The sequence below is a fragment of the Protopterus annectens genome, chromosome 11.part0, assembly GCF_019279795.1.
Source record: "Protopterus annectens isolate FY-2018-M chromosome 11.part0, PAN1.0, whole genome shotgun sequence".
NCBI lineage: Eukaryota > Metazoa > Chordata > Ceratodontiformes > Protopteridae > Protopterus > Protopterus annectens.
Window position 1 is genome coordinate 129,432,753 of NC_056745.1, and position 18,832 is coordinate 129,451,584.

The following is an 18,832-nucleotide window of genomic DNA, read 5'->3' on the forward strand; positions in this document are numbered from 1 at the left end:
ACGGAAAAATGGCACAATGAGTTAACCTTAAACCTTCCAAGCTCTGCTCAACTACCTGCTCCCTTAGGAGGAAAGCTTGCCCTGCATGCAAAACACTGGGAACTCATTACCCAGGACAAATTGGTTTTGACAGTTTCCCAAGGATACAGATTCCACTTCCACACACTGCCAACCCCAAATGGTTGGCCAGACCTACCCCCAAATCAATGGGCAGAGGCCCAACAGTAGGTTCTCTCTCTTCTCAGTATCAAGGCTATTCAACCTGTCCCAGCAGAACAAAGGGTACCCAGAAAAGACAACTTCTGGCGTCCTATCCTGGACCTCTCTATTCTCATCACCTTTCTGGTGGTTCCAAAATTCAAAATGCTAACTCTTCAACAGCTTCTTTCTATGCTAGCCAAGGATGCCTGGCTGGCAACCCTAGACTTAAATGAAGCTTACCTGCACATCCCAATAAGAGGATTCTGCAGACAAAACCTACGTTTCAGGGCGGGCTCCATGCACTTTCAGTTCTCTGCACTTCCCTCTGGCTTATCTACTGTGCCCAAGGTATTCACAAAGTGTCTAACTGCAGCCATTGCATTTTGCAGGCAGAGAAATATTCAGGTTTACCCATACTTGGACGATTGCCTGATTCAGGCAGAAAGCCAGGATTTGCTATTACAACACCTGGCATTCGTAAAGAAACTTCTAACCTCATTGGGATACACAGTCAACGAAAAGAAATCTCACCTAGTACCCTGCCAACAGATGAATTCCTGGGATCAAGCTTGAAACAACTTCACAGATGCCATTCCTCACTCCGGAGAAAGTTTATTTGACAACCTACTTCAAACTATTGGCCACAAAACCCCAGCTATCTGCAAGGAAAATACTGCAAGCTGTGGAGTTCATGGCCTCTTGCATTCTACTAATTCCATATGCAAGACTGCATCTGAGGAAACTCCAGTGGTATTTAAAAGCCTATGGTGTCAACATTCTCAGGACCTGGAAACAATGATTTCTATCATTCCTTGTATAAAGACAGAGTTTCTCTGGTGGGCAGGTGCCTGCTACCACAACAAGGGACCCCCTTTCACTCTACCCCCTGCCACCCATATCCTAACAGACGCATCAGACTATGCATGGGGGGGCTCACATGGCAGGGCAGTGCATTCAGGGCAAATGGAACCCGAGACAGATGCACCTGCATACCAATCAAAAAGAAATGTTAGCTGTACAGAATGCTCTGACAGCCTTCAAAGACTGAATTCTTTCAGGACAACTATTGGTAAAGACAGACAACACCACAGTTATGTGGTACATAAACAAACTGATAAAAAGTCCAGAAGCACTATAGCAAAAAAACAAAAAAAAAACTATTGGAATAAACTGTTTGTGTATTCCAATTAACTTGAGGACGAATTTTACAACAATTTGTATTGCCGTTTTTTGCTATAGTGCTTCTGGACTTATCAGTTTGTTTCTGTTCTTTGTGGATTATATAGTTTGGTACATAAACCAGCAGGGGGAACCCACTCTGCAGACTAGCCATGGCTCTGTGGGAGACTGCTTTGAGCTACTAAGTACACCTACAAGCACAATTTCTGCCAGGCAAACTAAATTCACTGGCAGACTTGAGCAATCTCATGGACCCACACAAAAATGGAAACTAGAAACCAAAATATTCAACCTCTTGAGGAACAAATGGGGGACTCCAGAGGTAGATCTGTTTGCCTCCCTTCAGAACTACCAGTTCAACAAATTCTGCACTTGAACTCCCCACAGTCAAGCTTGGAAAGTGAATGCCCTGTCCTTTACCTGGGAAAGCCTCTCTGTTTATGCCTTCCCCCCTCTGCCTTTTCTCTTGAAGGTTCTACTAAAGATCAAACAGTACAAGCCAAGGACAATACTGATTGCACCAGACTGGCCACGCCAGCACTGGTATCCCCTCTTGCGCAGTATGACACTGCTACAACCATAGCACCTGCCTCAGACCCCTTCCCTGCTGTCCCAGCAGGCGGGCCAGATTCTGCACCCTCAGCTTCAAACCCTGAACCTTGCAGCTTGGCTAATTACTTGAGCTCTCCTATAGCATCCCTCAGTAAGCAGGTACTGGATGTCATTCTGGAGGCAAGGAGGCCTAGTACTAGAAAATCCTATGCTGAAAAGTGGGGAAAGATACTGATGTTCATCGTGTTACCCTGCTGCAGTCATCACACTTGGGTTATCCTGTCGTCAGGCGGTCCCGCAGTCGGCCGGAATTCCAAAGTCTTGGTCTGGCGTCGGTTGCTGTCGCTTCTTCCCTGACGTCAGTGCGCCATGTGTGTATATAATGCATCCGATGCCATTTTCTTCTGTCTTTCTTGCCGCGCGGTGCCCGAAGCAGAAGCAGTTCAAGTGCCGGTCTGCCGACTCCTGAGATTTTTGAAGTCGAATTTCAGATCCGAAGTCTTCAATAAAGCTAAGTACCCCGTTGGGGAAACTTTTCTTGCCTCAGACCGATGTCAGAAAAAGTTAACAATTGTATTTCTTGTGGGAAGCAAATACATCATAAGGATTTTCATTCTTACTGCATACCTTGCCTAAGCCCAGACCACAACGTCACTGGTTGTCGTTTTTGTGCTAGGTTTAATAAGCGTACTATAAAAAGACGCTTTGATTTCGCACAACACTACTTCAGTAGAAAATTTAACTACACTATGCTGTCGGAGCAACCGACTACCAGCGTGCACAAAAAACGCAAGGATAAGGACAGGCAGCCTAGACCCAAGCCAGACTCCGAGGCCTCGGCTGGTCCAGTCTCCGGTTCACCGGTCTTCAATGAGGCTCTGACGCAGCCCCTGACTACCACAGATCTGGAACCTGAGACCGCTTCAGAGCTTTTGGCGGAGAGTACTAGGCTGACGCAGCCATTTTGTTTAGCCCCTACCGACGACACTACTGAAAAAGATGTCCGTGCTGCAGAAACACCTTCCGTTTCTGAAGGCGTCTTCAGACAGACACTCACCATAAAAATGTATCCTAAGACTAAAACTCTATTAAAACCTAAAAAGACTGCACTTCAGTCTCCAGTTCAAGGCCCCATGCCTAAGAAACAGATGCTCAAAATGGCTGAAGATTTGATCTCTTTAATCAGGGGTTCCCAACCCCCACCCGACAAAAGGCCTAGACAAGAGGAAGATTATGCTTCCTCTGAACAAGTGTCTATTTCCTCTGGCTCCTCTGAGGACCAATATTACTCCATCTCCCCTTATGAAGATTCTGATGCTGAGGATTCTATTCCCTCAGCTTCTCCTCCTGAAGACTACTCCTTTGGGGAAACTTTACACACTGAGGGAACATTTTCACTGGGAAGGTCAGGACTACTCTGACTCAAAGAAAAGGCTCAGAGAGTTTCTTTTACTCCCCCAGCACAGACCTCTTGCCATCCCCCCAGTTTTAGACATTGTGGATGATGTTTACTTAGAATCCAATTTGAACCCAGATTCTCTACCTCCTGCTCCGGCCAAACCTGACAGATACTATAGAGTGCCTGATTCCCACAAATTTCTTTATAAAAGCCCTGTTGCTGATCCAGAGACCATCTCCCAGGGTCCCAAAGGGGCTAAGGCTTCTATGGCAAAAAATCCTGTACCCTCTGAAAGGGACTCCAGAGCACTAGACAGGTGGGGGAAAAAGGTTTACACCTCAGCCACTCTAGCTATGAGGGCACTAAATTGCCAATTTCACATGCTAAAATATCAGCAATTTCTAATGTCTCAGTTAAAACAAAAAATGAGCACACTCCCTCAACAGTCTGAATTGAAAGAAATGCAGGATCTGTTGCATGCAACTGAACAGGTGGGCAAACATACTTTACAATGTGGGTTTGATTCTTTGGAGGCTTCTTGCAGAGCAGCTGTTACTGGGTCTGTTATACGTAGGCATGCTTGGTTAAAGGAACAAACTCTGCCTGATCATGTTAAAGCAAAGCTTCTAGATGCTTCCTTACAGCAGAATGTTCTTTTTGGAGTTAAAGCAGAAGTCATCTTAAAGAAAATGGAGGATAAGGCAAAATCTATGCCGACAGTCAAAGATTTCCTACAGGTACAGCCCCCTCGCTTCAGCAGAAATTGGCCAACAAAAAATTGGTCCTTTCCAGCTACTGACAGAGGGGTTAATACAGACGTCCAAGAGGCAGAGGACAACCACAAGCCCAGTACAAACCTCGACAATGGGGCACTGCAACACAGAAGGGAGGAGAAGACAGGTCCCAAACTACCAGGAGGCAAACTCAATGACTTGCACCTCATCTGGCCAAGCAACACTCTCTTGGCAGCCCCCTTGGGAGGAAAACTTGCACTTTTTTCAGACAACTGGCACATTGTCACAAAGGACAAGTGGGTCCTAGACATAATTTCACGAGGATACAGATTCCATTTTCACACCTTGCCAATGAAAAGAGGAATGCCAAACCTGCCACAAAATCAATGGGCAGAGGCACACAAACAAATTACAGCTGTCATGGACATGAGAGCCATTCAACTGGTACCTACTCGAGAGCAAGGCCAAGGATTTTACTCAAGACTCTTTCTAGTTCCCAGAAACGACAATGCCTGGAGACCAATTCTGGACCTTTCAATTCTAAACACCTTCTTACAAGTACCCAAATTCAAGATGCTAACACTACAGCAGCTTCTTCCCATGTTGGGCAAGAAAGCATGGCTAGTAACGTTGGACCTCAAGGAGGCATACCTGCATGTCCCTATCAGACAAAGTTGCAGAAGATAACCTCCATTTCATTGCAGGTTCAACCCATTAACAATTCTCTGCACTGCCCTTTGGCTTATCTACTGCGCCCAAGGTCTTCACAAAATGCCTGGCACCAGTAATTGCATACTGCAGACAAAGAGTAATTCAAATATACCCATACGTGGATGACTGCCTCATCCAAGCAAAAAGCAAGGACATCCTCTTACAACATCTAGCTTTTGTAAAACATCTAAGCTGCCTGGGGTACACAGTAAACGAAAAGAAATCAAAACTAGTACCCTCTCAAAATATGACATTCCTGGGTGCCAGCTTGAATACAATGGCCCAGAAGGCTTATCTGACGCCAGACAAACTACAACTGACTCAATATTTCAAAACAATGGCAACAAAGACCCAACTACCTGCAAGAAAAATTCTGCAGGCCTTGGGCTTCATGGCATCTTGCATACTACTAATACCATTTGCAAAGCTGCATATGAGGAAATTACAGTGGTACCTAAAAGCGTATGGTCTCAACACAGCCACAGCTTGGACACAATGATATCTCTCATTCCCTGCCTACAACAGGAGTTTCTGTGGTGGTCACAGGCATGTCACCTCAACAAGGGTCAGCCTTTCACCTTGCCCCCAGCCAGGCAAACTATGACAACAGATGCATCGGACTACGCCTGGGGGGCACACATGGCAGGACAGTGCGTTCAAGGCATATGGACTGCAGATCAAAGGAATCTGCACATCAATCAAAAAGAGATGCTAGCTGTACAGAATGCTCTGACAGCCTTCAAGAATCTATTGCATCCAGGACAACTTACAATAAGGACGGACAACACCACAGTAATGTGGTACATAAACAAGGGGGTACACACTCCTACCCTCTATGCAGGCAAGCAATGACCTTGTGGAACAGAGCTCTGGCTTACCAAGTTCAGTTACAAGCTCAATTCCTGCCAGGAAAAAAGAACACATTGGCAGACTACCTCAGCAGAAACATCATGGATCCCCACGAGTGGAAACTGGATCCACAAGTCTTTGCAATGATAACTCAAAAATGGGGCCTTCCAGACATAGACCTGTTTGCCAGTCGTCAAAACTATCAACTAACAACATTTTGTACAAGGACACTTCACCATCAAGCTTGGAAAGTGGACGCTCTCTCATTCAGTTGGAAAAACCTGACGGTATATGCCTTCCCTCTATTGCCTCTCCTCACAAAGGTGCTTCTGAAAGTCAGAAAGGAGAGATCACGACTTATACTCATAGCCCCAGACTGGCCACGCCAGCACTGGTACCCACTATTGAGGAATATGGCTCAGGGCCCACCTTGGATTTTACCACAAATTGCCCATTTGCTCACACAGCAAAACAATCAGATGCTTCACAGCCAGCTCAAAACCTTAAATCTGGCTGCATGGCAAATCACCTAAGCATCAAGCCAGCTCCTCTTTCCCAAGCAGTTATGGTTGTTATTCTGTAAGCTAGGAGGCCCAGCACCAGGAAGGCCTATTCAGATAAATGGAAAAGGTTTTGTGCCTGGAACCAAGCTAAAGGCCAAAACACACTTCAGCCTCACATGCCTCATATTCTACAGTGTTTAACTGAGATGTTGCACAAAGGACTTTCTTTTTCTTCCATTAACATCCATGCATCAGCTATTTCAGCCCACTACAACACGGATCCACCCTTATTTTCGCATCCACTTCTAAGGCAGTTCCTCAGAGGGGCAAAAAACATTAGGCCCCCCAGGAGAGCACCTACACCAACATGGGACCTCAATTTTGTTCTGGAAAAACTTACGCTACCTCCCTTTGAACCAGCTTTCTCTGCAGATCTACAGTTCCTATCATGGAAGACTGCCCTGCTGCTAGCAATAACTTCAGCTAGAAGAGTCTCAGAGCTGCAGGCACTAATGGCAGTGGAACCTTTCCTCATTTTCCATCAAGACAGAGTTTCTCTATGAACTAATCATTCCTTCATGCCTAAGGTGGTTTCCAGTGTGGCTTTAAATCAAACCATCCACTTACCCACCTTCTTCCCAAATCTGCAGAACAAAGGAGAAAGACTCCTGCATTCCTTGGACATTCATTCCTTGGACATTCACAGGCAACTTCGTTACTACTTGATAAAACTAAGGCTTTCAGAAAATCTGACCAGTTCTTTGTATCCTATGCTACAGCTTCACAAGGGAAGGCTATATCAAAACAAACCATTTCCAAATGGGTAGGACATTGCATTCATTTTTGCTATACCCATCATGGAAAACTAGTTCCTGCTACCATTAGGCCCCACTCTACCAGGGCAACAGCTACATCTACAGCCTTTCTCAGGGGGGTTCCAACCAAGGAGATTTTGGAAGCTGCAACTTGGAGTTCAGTACACACCTTTACCAAACACCATCACTTACCACTTTACTCTAAGACTAGAGCTGGCTTCGCCACTGCAGTTCTGCAGGGCCTTATAGCCTCCTCTAACCCTCTATAACTCCTCCACCCATCCTTAGCTTTGGGATTCTACCCAAGTGTGATGAATGCAGCAGAATAACACTATGAACATAGTACAGTTTTGTACCTACCATAAATGTAGATGTTCGAGTGTACACCCTGCTGCAGTCCAGGTTACCCTCCCTCCATCCCCTCTGATCTAACCGGCTAAATCTCTACAATACCTTCCTGATGTATTTGTTTATAGCTGGAGGGATTTTGTGTTTGTGTACAAATTACTTAATTTGGTACTAATTACTGTCCACCTTTTTGGGGGTACCTGACATCTGGGGCAAGAAAAACTGAAGAAAATGGCGTCTGATGCATTATATATACCCCTGGTACGCTGACTTCCGGGAAGAAGCGACAGCAACCGACGCCGGACCAAGACTTTGGAATTCCGGCCGAATGCGGGACCGTCTGACGACAGGATAACCCAAGTGTGATGACTGCAGCAGTGTGTACACTCGAACATCTACATTTATGGTAGGTACAAAACTGTACTTTCCTGGAGCCAGGCTCAGAGGATGGGCACAAAGGTGCCCAGCTTACCTCATATTCTACAGTACTTAACATAAATGCTCCACAAGGGCCTATCCTTCTCGTCAATTAAAATTCATGCCTCTGCCATTTCAGTGCATTATAATACTGAGCCACCCCCTTCTTTCGCCCCTTGCTAAAGCAATTCCTTAGAGGGGCCAAAAATTTAAGCCCCCCCCAGGAGAGGTTCCGCTCCAGCTTGGGACCTTAACTTTGTATTTGAAAAGCCCACCCCCCACCCCCCTTTGAGCCAGCTGCTATAGCAGAGTTGAAATTCCTTTCTTGGTAAACAGTCTTCCTTCTAGCCATCACTTCAGCAAGAAGAGTGTCTGAATTACAGGCCCTCATAGCAGTGGAACCCTTCATTATCTTACATGCGGACAGGGTTTCCCTCAGGACTAATCCTTCCTTTATGCCCAAGGTGGTGTCTACTGTGTCCCTAAATCAGTCCATTCATTTGCCTACTTTTTTCCCTAATCCACAAAACAAAGGGGAACGAATACTGCACTCTCTGGACATGCATAGATAACTTAGATTCTGTTTGGACAGGACTAAGCCTATCAGAAAATCTGAACAGCTGCTAGTTAGCTTTGCTGCAGAGGTGAATCCATTTCAAAGCAAACCATTTCCAAATGGATAGCCCATTGCATTAATTTCTGCTGCAAGCACCATGGAAAACCCACCCCACTGAGGATAAGATCACATTCCACCAGGGCTGCATCTACCTCTGTGGCATTTTCAGAGGAGTCCCTACCAGGGACATCCTTGAAGCTGCTACCTGGAACTCTGTACATACCTTCACCAAGCATTACCACATGCCTATCTTTTCTAAATGCAGAGCTGGATTTGCCACTGCAGTCTTGCAGGGCTTAATAGATGGCCCTAATACTCTAACTTCCTCCTCACTTCCTTAGCTTTGGGAATCGACCCAAATGTGATGACTGCAACAGTAAAACACGAAGAGCATAGTACAGTTGTGTACACTTACCATAAATGTAGATGTTAGTGTATTCACTGTTGCAGTCCTGGTTACCCTCCCTCCAGCCCCCTGACTTCTTTTGGCTCCCTTTCCTTCTTGTTGGTATATTTATTTTTTTCTTGTGTATTTGCTTTTTGATGGGGGTTTACCATACCATTTAATTGCTTCCTATTGTGGGGGGCACCTGACATCTGGGGCAAGAAAAACTGATGTAATGGCGTCGGCTGCATGTTTTATACCCCTGACTACCTGACATCAAGAAGCGACCGTATCCGATGCAGAAATCTGAAGACTCTGGTATTCAGGCCGGCTGAGGGCTACCTGCAGACAGATAACCCAAATGTGATGACTGCAACAGTGAATACACTCTAACATCTACATTTATGGTAAGTGTACACAACTGTACTGTCCTTTATGATAGATTTCATGCGAAGATTCCACAGTGGACTCTAAAATTACAGCAATCACAGCTGACTAGATTTATTTCCAGTCTGAATCTTCAGGACATGCAAGGTAGACTTTTGACGCTGCTTCCATACCACTGGCTGAAGTGCAGACAGTCCTTTTCACCCTATACTGTAGGGCTATCACCACAGATGCATTTGCCTTGGAATGGGAGGCCAATGACAAGGGCAGACAGCTGAAGGAGCATTGTCACAGTCAAAGGCCAATTTGCATGTTAATATTCTGAAGATGAGGGTGGATGTCCTTCATGGATGCATCTGCAGTCATAACAAGTGGGTTGTCCTGTCGTCAGGCAGCCCTTCAGTCGGCCGGATTCCAAAGTCCGGGTCCGTCCGCGGCTGATGTCGCCGCCATCTCTGTTGGTTTCGGTATAAAGGCATCAGCCGACGCCATTCCTCAGTCTTTCTTGCCGTGGCGCCGAAGCAGAAGCTGTTCGCAAGTGCCGGTCGGTCGGATCCAGAGATTACTTCTACCGGTCACTACACTCTTTCTCTTTCTTGCCTCAGCCGATGTCAGAAAAAGTTAACAATTGTTTAAACTGTGGGAAACAAATACCTCATAAAGATTTCCACTCTTACTGTCTGCCTTGTTTAGGCCCAGCCCACGACGCAAGCAGCCTGTTCGCCTGTGCTTTTTCAACCGACGAACGCTAGGGCGCCGGTCGGAGTTTGCAGAACGGTTCTGATTACATTATGCCGCCGGATCCTCCCACTACCCAATCTACCAAAAAACGCAAAGATAAAGACCGACACTCGGTCCGCGGTTTCGGCCGAAACCATGGTCAAGCAAATCAGAGTGTGTCTCGGTTTCGCCGAAACCGAGAAAACTGAACAAAGTACAGCTGAACCTATTCCTACAACTGAGGCCCCTGCTACAACTCTTGAATCGACTCAGAAATTTTACCCACGGTGGTTGACTTATCGGACACCATCAGACACCATCCCCTTGGATGTCTACCCCAGCACGGTGCTGCTGGGCCTCCAGCAGCCATGTCCATTAAGGCCTTCGCCAGGGCTAAAGCAGCCAAGACTACTAAAACAGTGCCTGTTAAACCCCACATCCAGGCCCTCTTCTAGTTCTCAAATGCTTACTTTGGCAGAAGATTTAATTTCTTTAATTAGAGGATCTCAATCTCACCCAGACAGGGCCTCTCAGCCCCAGAGAAGAGACCTAGGGCAGAGCCCCGAGCCAGTGTCCTCTGATTCTGCTGATGAATCAGACATAACTGACCAGCCAGAGGCCCCTTCTCAATTTTGAAGATTCTGATGCTGAAGAATCCATTCCAGCTGCTTCCCACCAGAAGAATTCTCCTTGGGGAAACCTTGCATGCCATGCAGAACAGTTCCAATGGCAGCAACAGGATTTTTCAGACTCCAGAAAGACTTAGGACCTTTCTGCACCTCCCACAGCACAGGCCCTTAGCTATACCTCCTGTTCTCTCTGTGGTGGATGATGCTTTCAATGATGTTTGCTCCGCCCAGATTCTTTACCCAGCCCCTGCCAAACCAGACAGATTTTACAGGGTGCCAGATATACTCCTCATCACCTTTACAAGGCTCCACTTGCAGACCCAGAAACTATATCCCAGGGTCCCAAGGCAGTAGCAGCGAATAGCTAAAACCTATTCCTTCTGAAAGGGAAGCAAGGTCATTAGACAGATGGGGTAAAAGGTCTACACTTCAGCTACTCTCTCAGCTAGAGCTTTAAACTGTCAGTTTCACATGATACAATACCAAGAGTTTATGCTTGATCAGTTAACTAAAAAACTAACCACTGATGAATCTCTTGATAAGAAATATGTATTAGAGATGGTAAATAACATACAACAGGTTAGCAACCATTCCTTAAAATTGTGGCTATGATGCACTGGAGGCTTCATTTAGATCAGCCATGACAGGCACAGTGATAAGAAGGCATGCATGGCTAAAGGAACAAGCTTTACCGGATCATGTGAAAGCTAAGTTGCTGGATGCTCCTATGGACAAGACAAGTTTGTTTGGTACACCTGCCCAGCAGGTTATGAAGAAAATGGAAGAAGAAAAAAATCTGTTCAAACTGTTAAAGATTTTTTGCAGGTTCAACCCCACAAGGTTTAGCAGGAACTGCCTGCCAAAATTGGTCCTTTCCTGACTCCACAAAATTTCAAAGGGGCAGGAATAGACGTTCCAGAGGCAGAAACCAATCCAGAGGAGGTGCCTACAGAGGAAGACAGTGGCAAGGTAACAACAGAGGCACAGACACAGCCACTGCCACTACATCAGCACAACCACAGTGGCTTAACCCCAACCACTACCAGGGAACAAATAGCAGCTCCTCTAGGCAGAAAGTTAACCTTATTTTCAAAGAACTGGCACTACATAACAAAAGACAAGTGGATTTACAAACCATAGATCAAGGTTACGTTTCACTTCCACACTTTACCAGTCAAAAGAGGAATGCCAAATCTACCTCCAAATCAAAAAACAGAAGCTCTACACCAGATAATGGAGTTAGCAAACATGAGAGCTGTGGAAAGAGTGCCAACAGCAGAGCAAGGAAAGGGGTTCTATTCCAGACTATTCCTAGTTCCAAGAAAGGAAAAAGTTGAGACCAATTTCGACCTGTCCACCTTAAATACATACATCATTGTCCCAAAATTCAAAATGCTGACCCTCCAGCAACTTCTTCCCATGCTGGGCAAGGAGTCTTGGCTGGTAACTCTAGATCTCAAGGAGGCATACCTGCACGCCCATTCACCAATCTGCAGAAGATACCTCAGATTTCTTGCAGGATCAGAGCACTATCAATTCTCAGCATTGCCCTTTGGCTTATCTACTGCCAGAGTATTCACAAATGCCTGGCATCAGTAATCGCCCATTGCAGACTTCAGGAATTCAAATTTACCCATACCTGGACGACTGCCTGCTACAGGGGACAACAAAATGCCTGGCCATTGCAGACTTCAGGGAATTCAAATTTACCCATACCTGGACGACTGCCTGCTACAAGGGGACAACAAAAGCAAGCTGACAACAGATTTACAAAGGGTCATTTACTTGCTACAAGCACTGGGATACACGGTCAGTTTACAAAAGTCAAGGCTGATACCATCCCAAACAAGGACATTCTTGCTGGAATTGGACACAGTAAAACAAATGGCATTCCTGACTACAGAAAAACAAAAGAACTTCCTCTTTACTTCTTGGCACTAACAAAACTGAACAAGTTAACAGCAAGAAAAGTAGTACTGCAGGCCTTGGGCTTCATGGCATCATGCATAATCTTGGTTCCATTTGCCAGACTACATATGAGAAAACTACAGTGGTACCTAAAGAATTTATGGTCCCAACACAGACACAGTCTAGAAACAGAAATCCCACTAATTCCATGCTTAAAACAGGAGTTCCTATGGTGGGCAGGCATGCCAGTCAAACCCAGGCCTACCCCTTCGCGCAGATGTCAAGCAAGCCAGACCATCACAACAGACGCCAGACCTAGGATGGGGGCCCACATGCTGGACAAATGCGTGCAAGGATTGTGGACACAGGATCAACTTCAACTGCACATCAACCTAAAAGAAATGCTGGCAGTACAACTGGCAATCCAAAAGTTCAAACCATTTCTCAAAGAGGGCCAGTTGATGATAAGGACAGACAACACCACAGTCATGTGGTACATCAACAAACAGGGAGGCACTCATTCATACCCCCTATGCAGAATGACCTTGAGCTGTGGACCCTGGCACTCAGCTACAACATACAGTTACAGGCAATATTTGTACCAGGGAAAAGACAATACTCTAGCAGACATATTAAGCAGAACCACTTCGGATGCCCACGATGGAAGCTTCACCCGGACATCTTCAAGACCATCTCAAAGAAATGGGGAATGCCACAGATAGACCTATTCGCATCACCTCTCAATCACCAGCTCAAAAGATTCTGCACAAGGACATTCCACCCATTAGCATGGAAAGTGGATTCGCTCTCCTTCAACTGGACAGGGCTAACAGCATATGCATTCCGACGTCTTCCTTTGATACACAAGGTACTACTGAAAATCAAGGAAGAACGCCCACGGATAATGCTGATATCCCCAAACTCGCCAAGACAACACTGGTACACACTACTGAGGAGCATGTCTCGAACAATATGTGGACAATTCCCCTGATGCCCTTGATGTTAACGCAGAACAACTACAGCATCATACATCCAAACCTAAAAACCTTGCAACTGACTGCATGGAACATCACATAACAGCAGCTAATCCAGAACTTTCCCAAATAGTTAAAGACATTATTCTTGAAGCACGCAGACCTTCAACAAGAAGGAACTATGCTGGAAAATGGAAAAGGTTTGTAATCTGGAGTATGGAAAGAGGAAAAGATGTGTCAAACATAGATATGCCTAACATTCTGGAGTATCTGGCCGAACTTCTTCATTCAGGCCTGTCCTACTCCCCCATCAAGATACATGCATCAGCTATTTCAGCGGAATACAGCTTTGATCCACCTGTTTTTTCGCAACCTTTGCTCAGGCAGTTCCTCAGAGGAATCAAGAATGTAAAACCTCCAAGGAAACCACCATTACCAGCTTGGGATTTAAACTTTGTGCTAGAAAAGTTGACACTATCACCCTTTGAACCAGCAGCAACAGCAGACCTACAACACCTGTCATGGAAAACTGCTTTCCTACTGGCAATTACTTCAGCAAGGAGGGTTTCAGAACTACAGGCCTTAATGGCAGTGCAACCCTTCCTAATCTTCCACCAAGATAGTGTCCATGAGGACTAATCCTACATTTATGCCCAAGGTGGTATCCAGAGTGTCTTTAAACCAGGCAATCCACCTACCTACCTTCTTTCCCAACCCACAAAACAGAGGGAAAAGAATACTGCATACCTTGATGTACATAGACAGCTACGCTACTACTTGGACAGAACAAAAATAGCAGAAAGACTGACCAACTTTTTGCAGCCTATGCAACAGGAAGGGAAGGAAAAGCTATTTCCAAACAGACAATCTCCAAATGGATAGGAAATTGCATACAATTCTGTTACTCCTTCCATGGAAAACCAATTCCACAGAACATAAGACCTCCTTCTACAAGGGCAACAGCCACTACCACAGCCTTCTTACGAGGAGTGGCAACCAAAGACATTATTGAGGCGGCTACTTGGACCTCCGTGCATACATTTGCCAAGCATTATAATTTGCCTCTATATTCCAGATCCCGAGCAGGGTTTGCCACTGCTGTACTGCAAGGGATCCTAAACACACCATAATCTACTTTTATCCTCCTCCCCTAGTTGGCTATGGTATTCTACCCACTTGTTATGACTGCAGATGCATCCATGAAGGACATAGTACAGTTTTGTACCTACCATAAATGTAGATGTCCGAGCTGGATAGCATCTGCAGTCAGGATTACCCTCCCTCCTTCCCCTCTGTGGTACTCCTAGGGTGTTTACCCTTCTAATAGCTAGCTGTTGGGGAGGGAGTCTTTTATGGTGTATTTGTTGTATATATGTACATACATGCTTATTGTTGTGTTTACCTCTATCTATTTGGAAACATTGGCATCTATCCAAATTTTAGCCTGCAAGAGGGCTACTGGCATCTGGGGCAAGAAACACTGAGAAAATGGCGGCTGATGCCTTTATACCCGAAGACCAACAGAGATGACGCCGGGTGGAGTGCGACATCAGCCCCGGACCCGACTTTGGAATCCGGCCGACTGAAGGGCTGCCTGACGACAGGACAACCCACTTGTTATGACTGCAGATGCTATCCAGTTCGGACATCTACATTTATGGTAGGTACAAAACTGTACTTTTTCCTCATTGTGCAGGCCATTCAGGACTCCCCCATTGTGTAGTTGCCATCTACATTGAGAAAGTGGCAGTGTATGGTAAACGGGGAAGAACTCACCCCCCCCTTGTCTGAGTGCTGTGAGTATGAGTTGTCAACCAGTCACTTTGTAATATTATTACTGGGGAGTCCAGTTATGTAGTAGACTGGCTTAATCATTGCTTACTGATGCCACACAAGTGGTCCATCAGTTTCAGTAGCACAAAAACCCTTCTACATTGGTGGAAGACTTGCTGTGACTTGTTTGTATCCTCAACCAATGCTACATGTAGCAACTTCTGTTCCCTGATCCGTTCTACTGTGCAATACTCCTGCATTGCTGATGTCCAGAAATGGCCCCACAAGATTCCTTTATGCTTTTCAACAGTTGTTTCTTCTTCCAGAGTATTTTATTTTTTTTCAGAGACGTTTCTCTTAGTTCTAATTTGGTTTCAACAAGTGTTATTCTCTCTGCTTTGGCATAGTCTTCTGGAGAAGTTCTGTGCCTGAGGCCATTCAGAACCCTGCTGACTCCTGTCTCCAGCAAGCTTTCCCCAGGTCTTCCCTTTGGTTGGCCACACAATTACTCCACTTCCAGCAGTAGCCAGGTATGTTTTAACTTCCTAGTGTCCATATACTCACCTTAACAGAAACTCAAAGAAAATACAAAAGAACAAATGAACATGTTTTCCATTTGGGCTGCTTTCAAAGGGATAGATCCCTTTTCAGACAATGGTCCACCTGTTGTAGATAACCTCTCAGAAATTTTCAGCAGGCCTAAATTGTTCATCTAGCAAGAATGACCTTGCTGCCATTTCTGGGTTTCAGCGAGGATTCTAGAACTCATTGCATGCTTTTTCAAAGGTTTTCAGTGCCTTTTCAGGGGTACAGTCCAGACTTGGCCCATCATTCAAAGGCACCTTTCCTCCATGGAATTTGTATGTCATGATTGAAAAACAAACTTTACTCCCTTTTGACTCTGCTTCTAAAATTAATTGTAAGTATTTTTTTTCCAGAATGGTTCTCCTTTCTCCTTCTAGTTGTTACTACTTGTAGATTGAGTTAGCATTGTGAATAAAACCCACTTACCTTATCTTATACAAAAAAATGTCATTATGAGCAAACCCTTATTTTATTAAACAAAACTTAAATCGGTCCATTAACGTGCTTAGTATTTCTATCAAACCATTACAGAAGAGATGAATACCTGTACCCTGTATGAATGTGCACAGGCAGGTTCAGTTCTGTGTGGTTAGAACATGTGTAAGGGAGAATTCTCAATTGTTCTTAATTTTTTTTTTTTTTTTTTAGGTGCCAGAGAATACAAGATCACTTAGTCATGGCAACTGTCAGAATCAGATTGCATCAATTTTTTCTATGAACAATGCAAGAAAACATTGCTTGCGGTGCCTACTACACAGTTGTTCAGAGCAGTGGTGACCTCACAGGCCTTTTTCAGAAGTGCATCCTTTGATTGATGTCTGTGCAGCTGCAACATGGATTCCTGTGCTTTGCTAAACAGTATAAGCTGGGTGTGATTTCTAGGTCTTGATCTTCCTTCAGACCCACAGTCATCCAGGGTATGGTTCCACGAGGACTACCCAAGATGATGAGCTTCAGACTGTCCTTCTGGTGAATTGGAATGATCATCTTCATCTTAGATGCAAGTGTTGTACGCTTACCATAACCTATCCTTCCCCCGGCCTCTGGTAGATGTAGTCTAGGGGAATATTCTTTTTTTTGGGCGCAAGTTTTGTTTAATGTGTTTTCTCCCATTCCTTGCTTTTGAGCAGCCCACATGAGATGTGGAGAAGAAGCTAGAGCAGTGTTTTATGGGTAAGGAAAGGAGATGAAGCCTGTGAAATATTCAGACACTGAGCTGATTTCGGTCCTGTTAGATGTGTCATAGCTTTATGTTCATAATTGTAATGTCCTTGTAATAGTTTGTCAGATCTTCAGTCTTTCTTTTTTTCTTGAGTTCCAAGAAATGTAGGGAGGAGTTTGGGACAAACTGGTAGATTCAGGGACAGGAAATTCTGGTAACTCTAATATTTTGAGACTTGTAACTGTAAGACCTAACTTAGTGAGACTGAGTGAGCAACCAAGTCCAGGATTAATCTTTTCACAAAATGTGGTGATGTTGGAGATGGTTATATATGCATTTGTGTGTGTGTGTGTGTGTGTGTGTGTGTGTGTGTGTGTGTGTGTGGGGGGGGGTGGGGTGTGGGTGGGGGGGGTTCCTAATGCAAAAAAAAAAAATCAACTTTAAAGAGTCGAGATGCTCTATATTTACTGTTCTATGTTTCCATAATTCTGGGACTGTCGCTTGTGATTCTTCGAATTAAAGTAGGGAGCTGGACATTCTACAGTGTGATGTCACAACATGCAGCATTCAAAAGTATGTACATCCTAGATCATAGGATATTTGGAGAACAAATAGCCAAATTTGAGAGGAAAGAAGGATAATCTAATCCGAGACCAACAAAGATGGGTTCTTCAATGATCCCATAAGTAAAAATGCATTTGTTACCCATTATGTGTTTCTTATGAATTCATACAGAGTGGATAAGTGAGTGTGAAAGTTTGGTGTCATATATTTAAAGTTTTGTAACACACAAGTAATTCTCACCAGGAAAAACTTTTAGCTTAGAAGTTTAAGACAAAACTGTAACAATCAAAAAGCCCAGAGAACCAGGATATAAAATCCATAGTAGTAGTTTGAATCACACCAAAAGTATCTACTTGCAGTAGCTTGAGATTTTATCTTATCAAGTGGTTTCAGTGTGTCCATAGTTTGCCTTGATTTGGATGTGGTTGCAACAAAGAACAGGATCTGACAGGTCTTTTATTGATATTTATTTATTTATTTTTTCAGGCGTCTTTGTTGGTCTAGGACTGAGTGGGCTTATTCCAACCTTGCATTTCATGTTTGCAGAAGGCTTCATCCGTGCCACCACAATAGGACAGATGGGTTGGCTGTTTCTCATGGCGTTCCTTTACATCTCTGGAGCAGCTCTATATGCTGCCCGCATCCCAGAGCGTTTTTTCCCTGGAAAGTGTGACATTTGGGTAAGTACCATTTTCAGGTGTCTCGTGAAGTGCTTTAACTATTGTGTTTTTAATGTAAAGTACGCTGTATTGCTCCTGACCCAGCATGTTTATTTAGTTTTACTAGTCAGCAGTGTGGAGAGGATTACTTGACCACTGTTGTGACTTTTCAGAATGCTAGTGCATATCACTGTGATGTAATCAACCAGTCAAACTTGGTTGTTATTGCACCCAGTAGTTGTAGTTAGGTTACATTAGAGGTCTGATTAAGCAGAGGAAGACTGATACCCCCGCATACTTATTTTATCTTACGGGGCTTATGCAAATTAAACACCCATCTTATGTTTGTTTGGTCCGTGTTAGATGGAAGCATTCAGATGTCAAGATATTGAAAGCTTTTGTGTCAGGATTGTGGTAGATATTAGGTTGAGTTGTGGGTCACTGTATCATGCACTGTGTGGGTCACTGTATCATGCACTGTGTGGGTCACTGTATCATGCACTGTGTGGGTCACTGTATCATGCACTGTGTGGGTCACTGTATCATGCACTGTGTGGGTCACTGTATCATGCACTGTGTGGGTCACTGTATCATGCACTTGGTTTCTCACCAGGACATTTGCTTGCTTGGAAATGTGTGCAGATAATGATGTCTGTGATGATGTTCTCCATGGCTTTATAGACAAGACTTATAAGGCTAATGGGTCTGTATTTTCAAGGGTCAGTTGGGGGCCTCCCTTATGGAAGGACATCACTACTGCAG

General features: G+C 44.7%; 1 protein-coding gene across 1 annotated transcript in view; it reads left to right on the forward strand.

Annotated features, from left to right (window-relative positions):
• The window catches only part of ADIPOR2 (adiponectin receptor 2), a 402,613-nt gene that overhangs the window by 312,263 nt on the left and 71,518 nt on the right, over positions 1-18,832 (forward strand). The window contains exon 5 of the mRNA XM_044087178.1: positions 17,898-18,091. Coding sequence (XP_043943113.1) covers positions 17,898-18,091 — 194 coding nt within the window. The remainder of the gene's footprint in view (positions 1-17,897; positions 18,092-18,832) is intronic.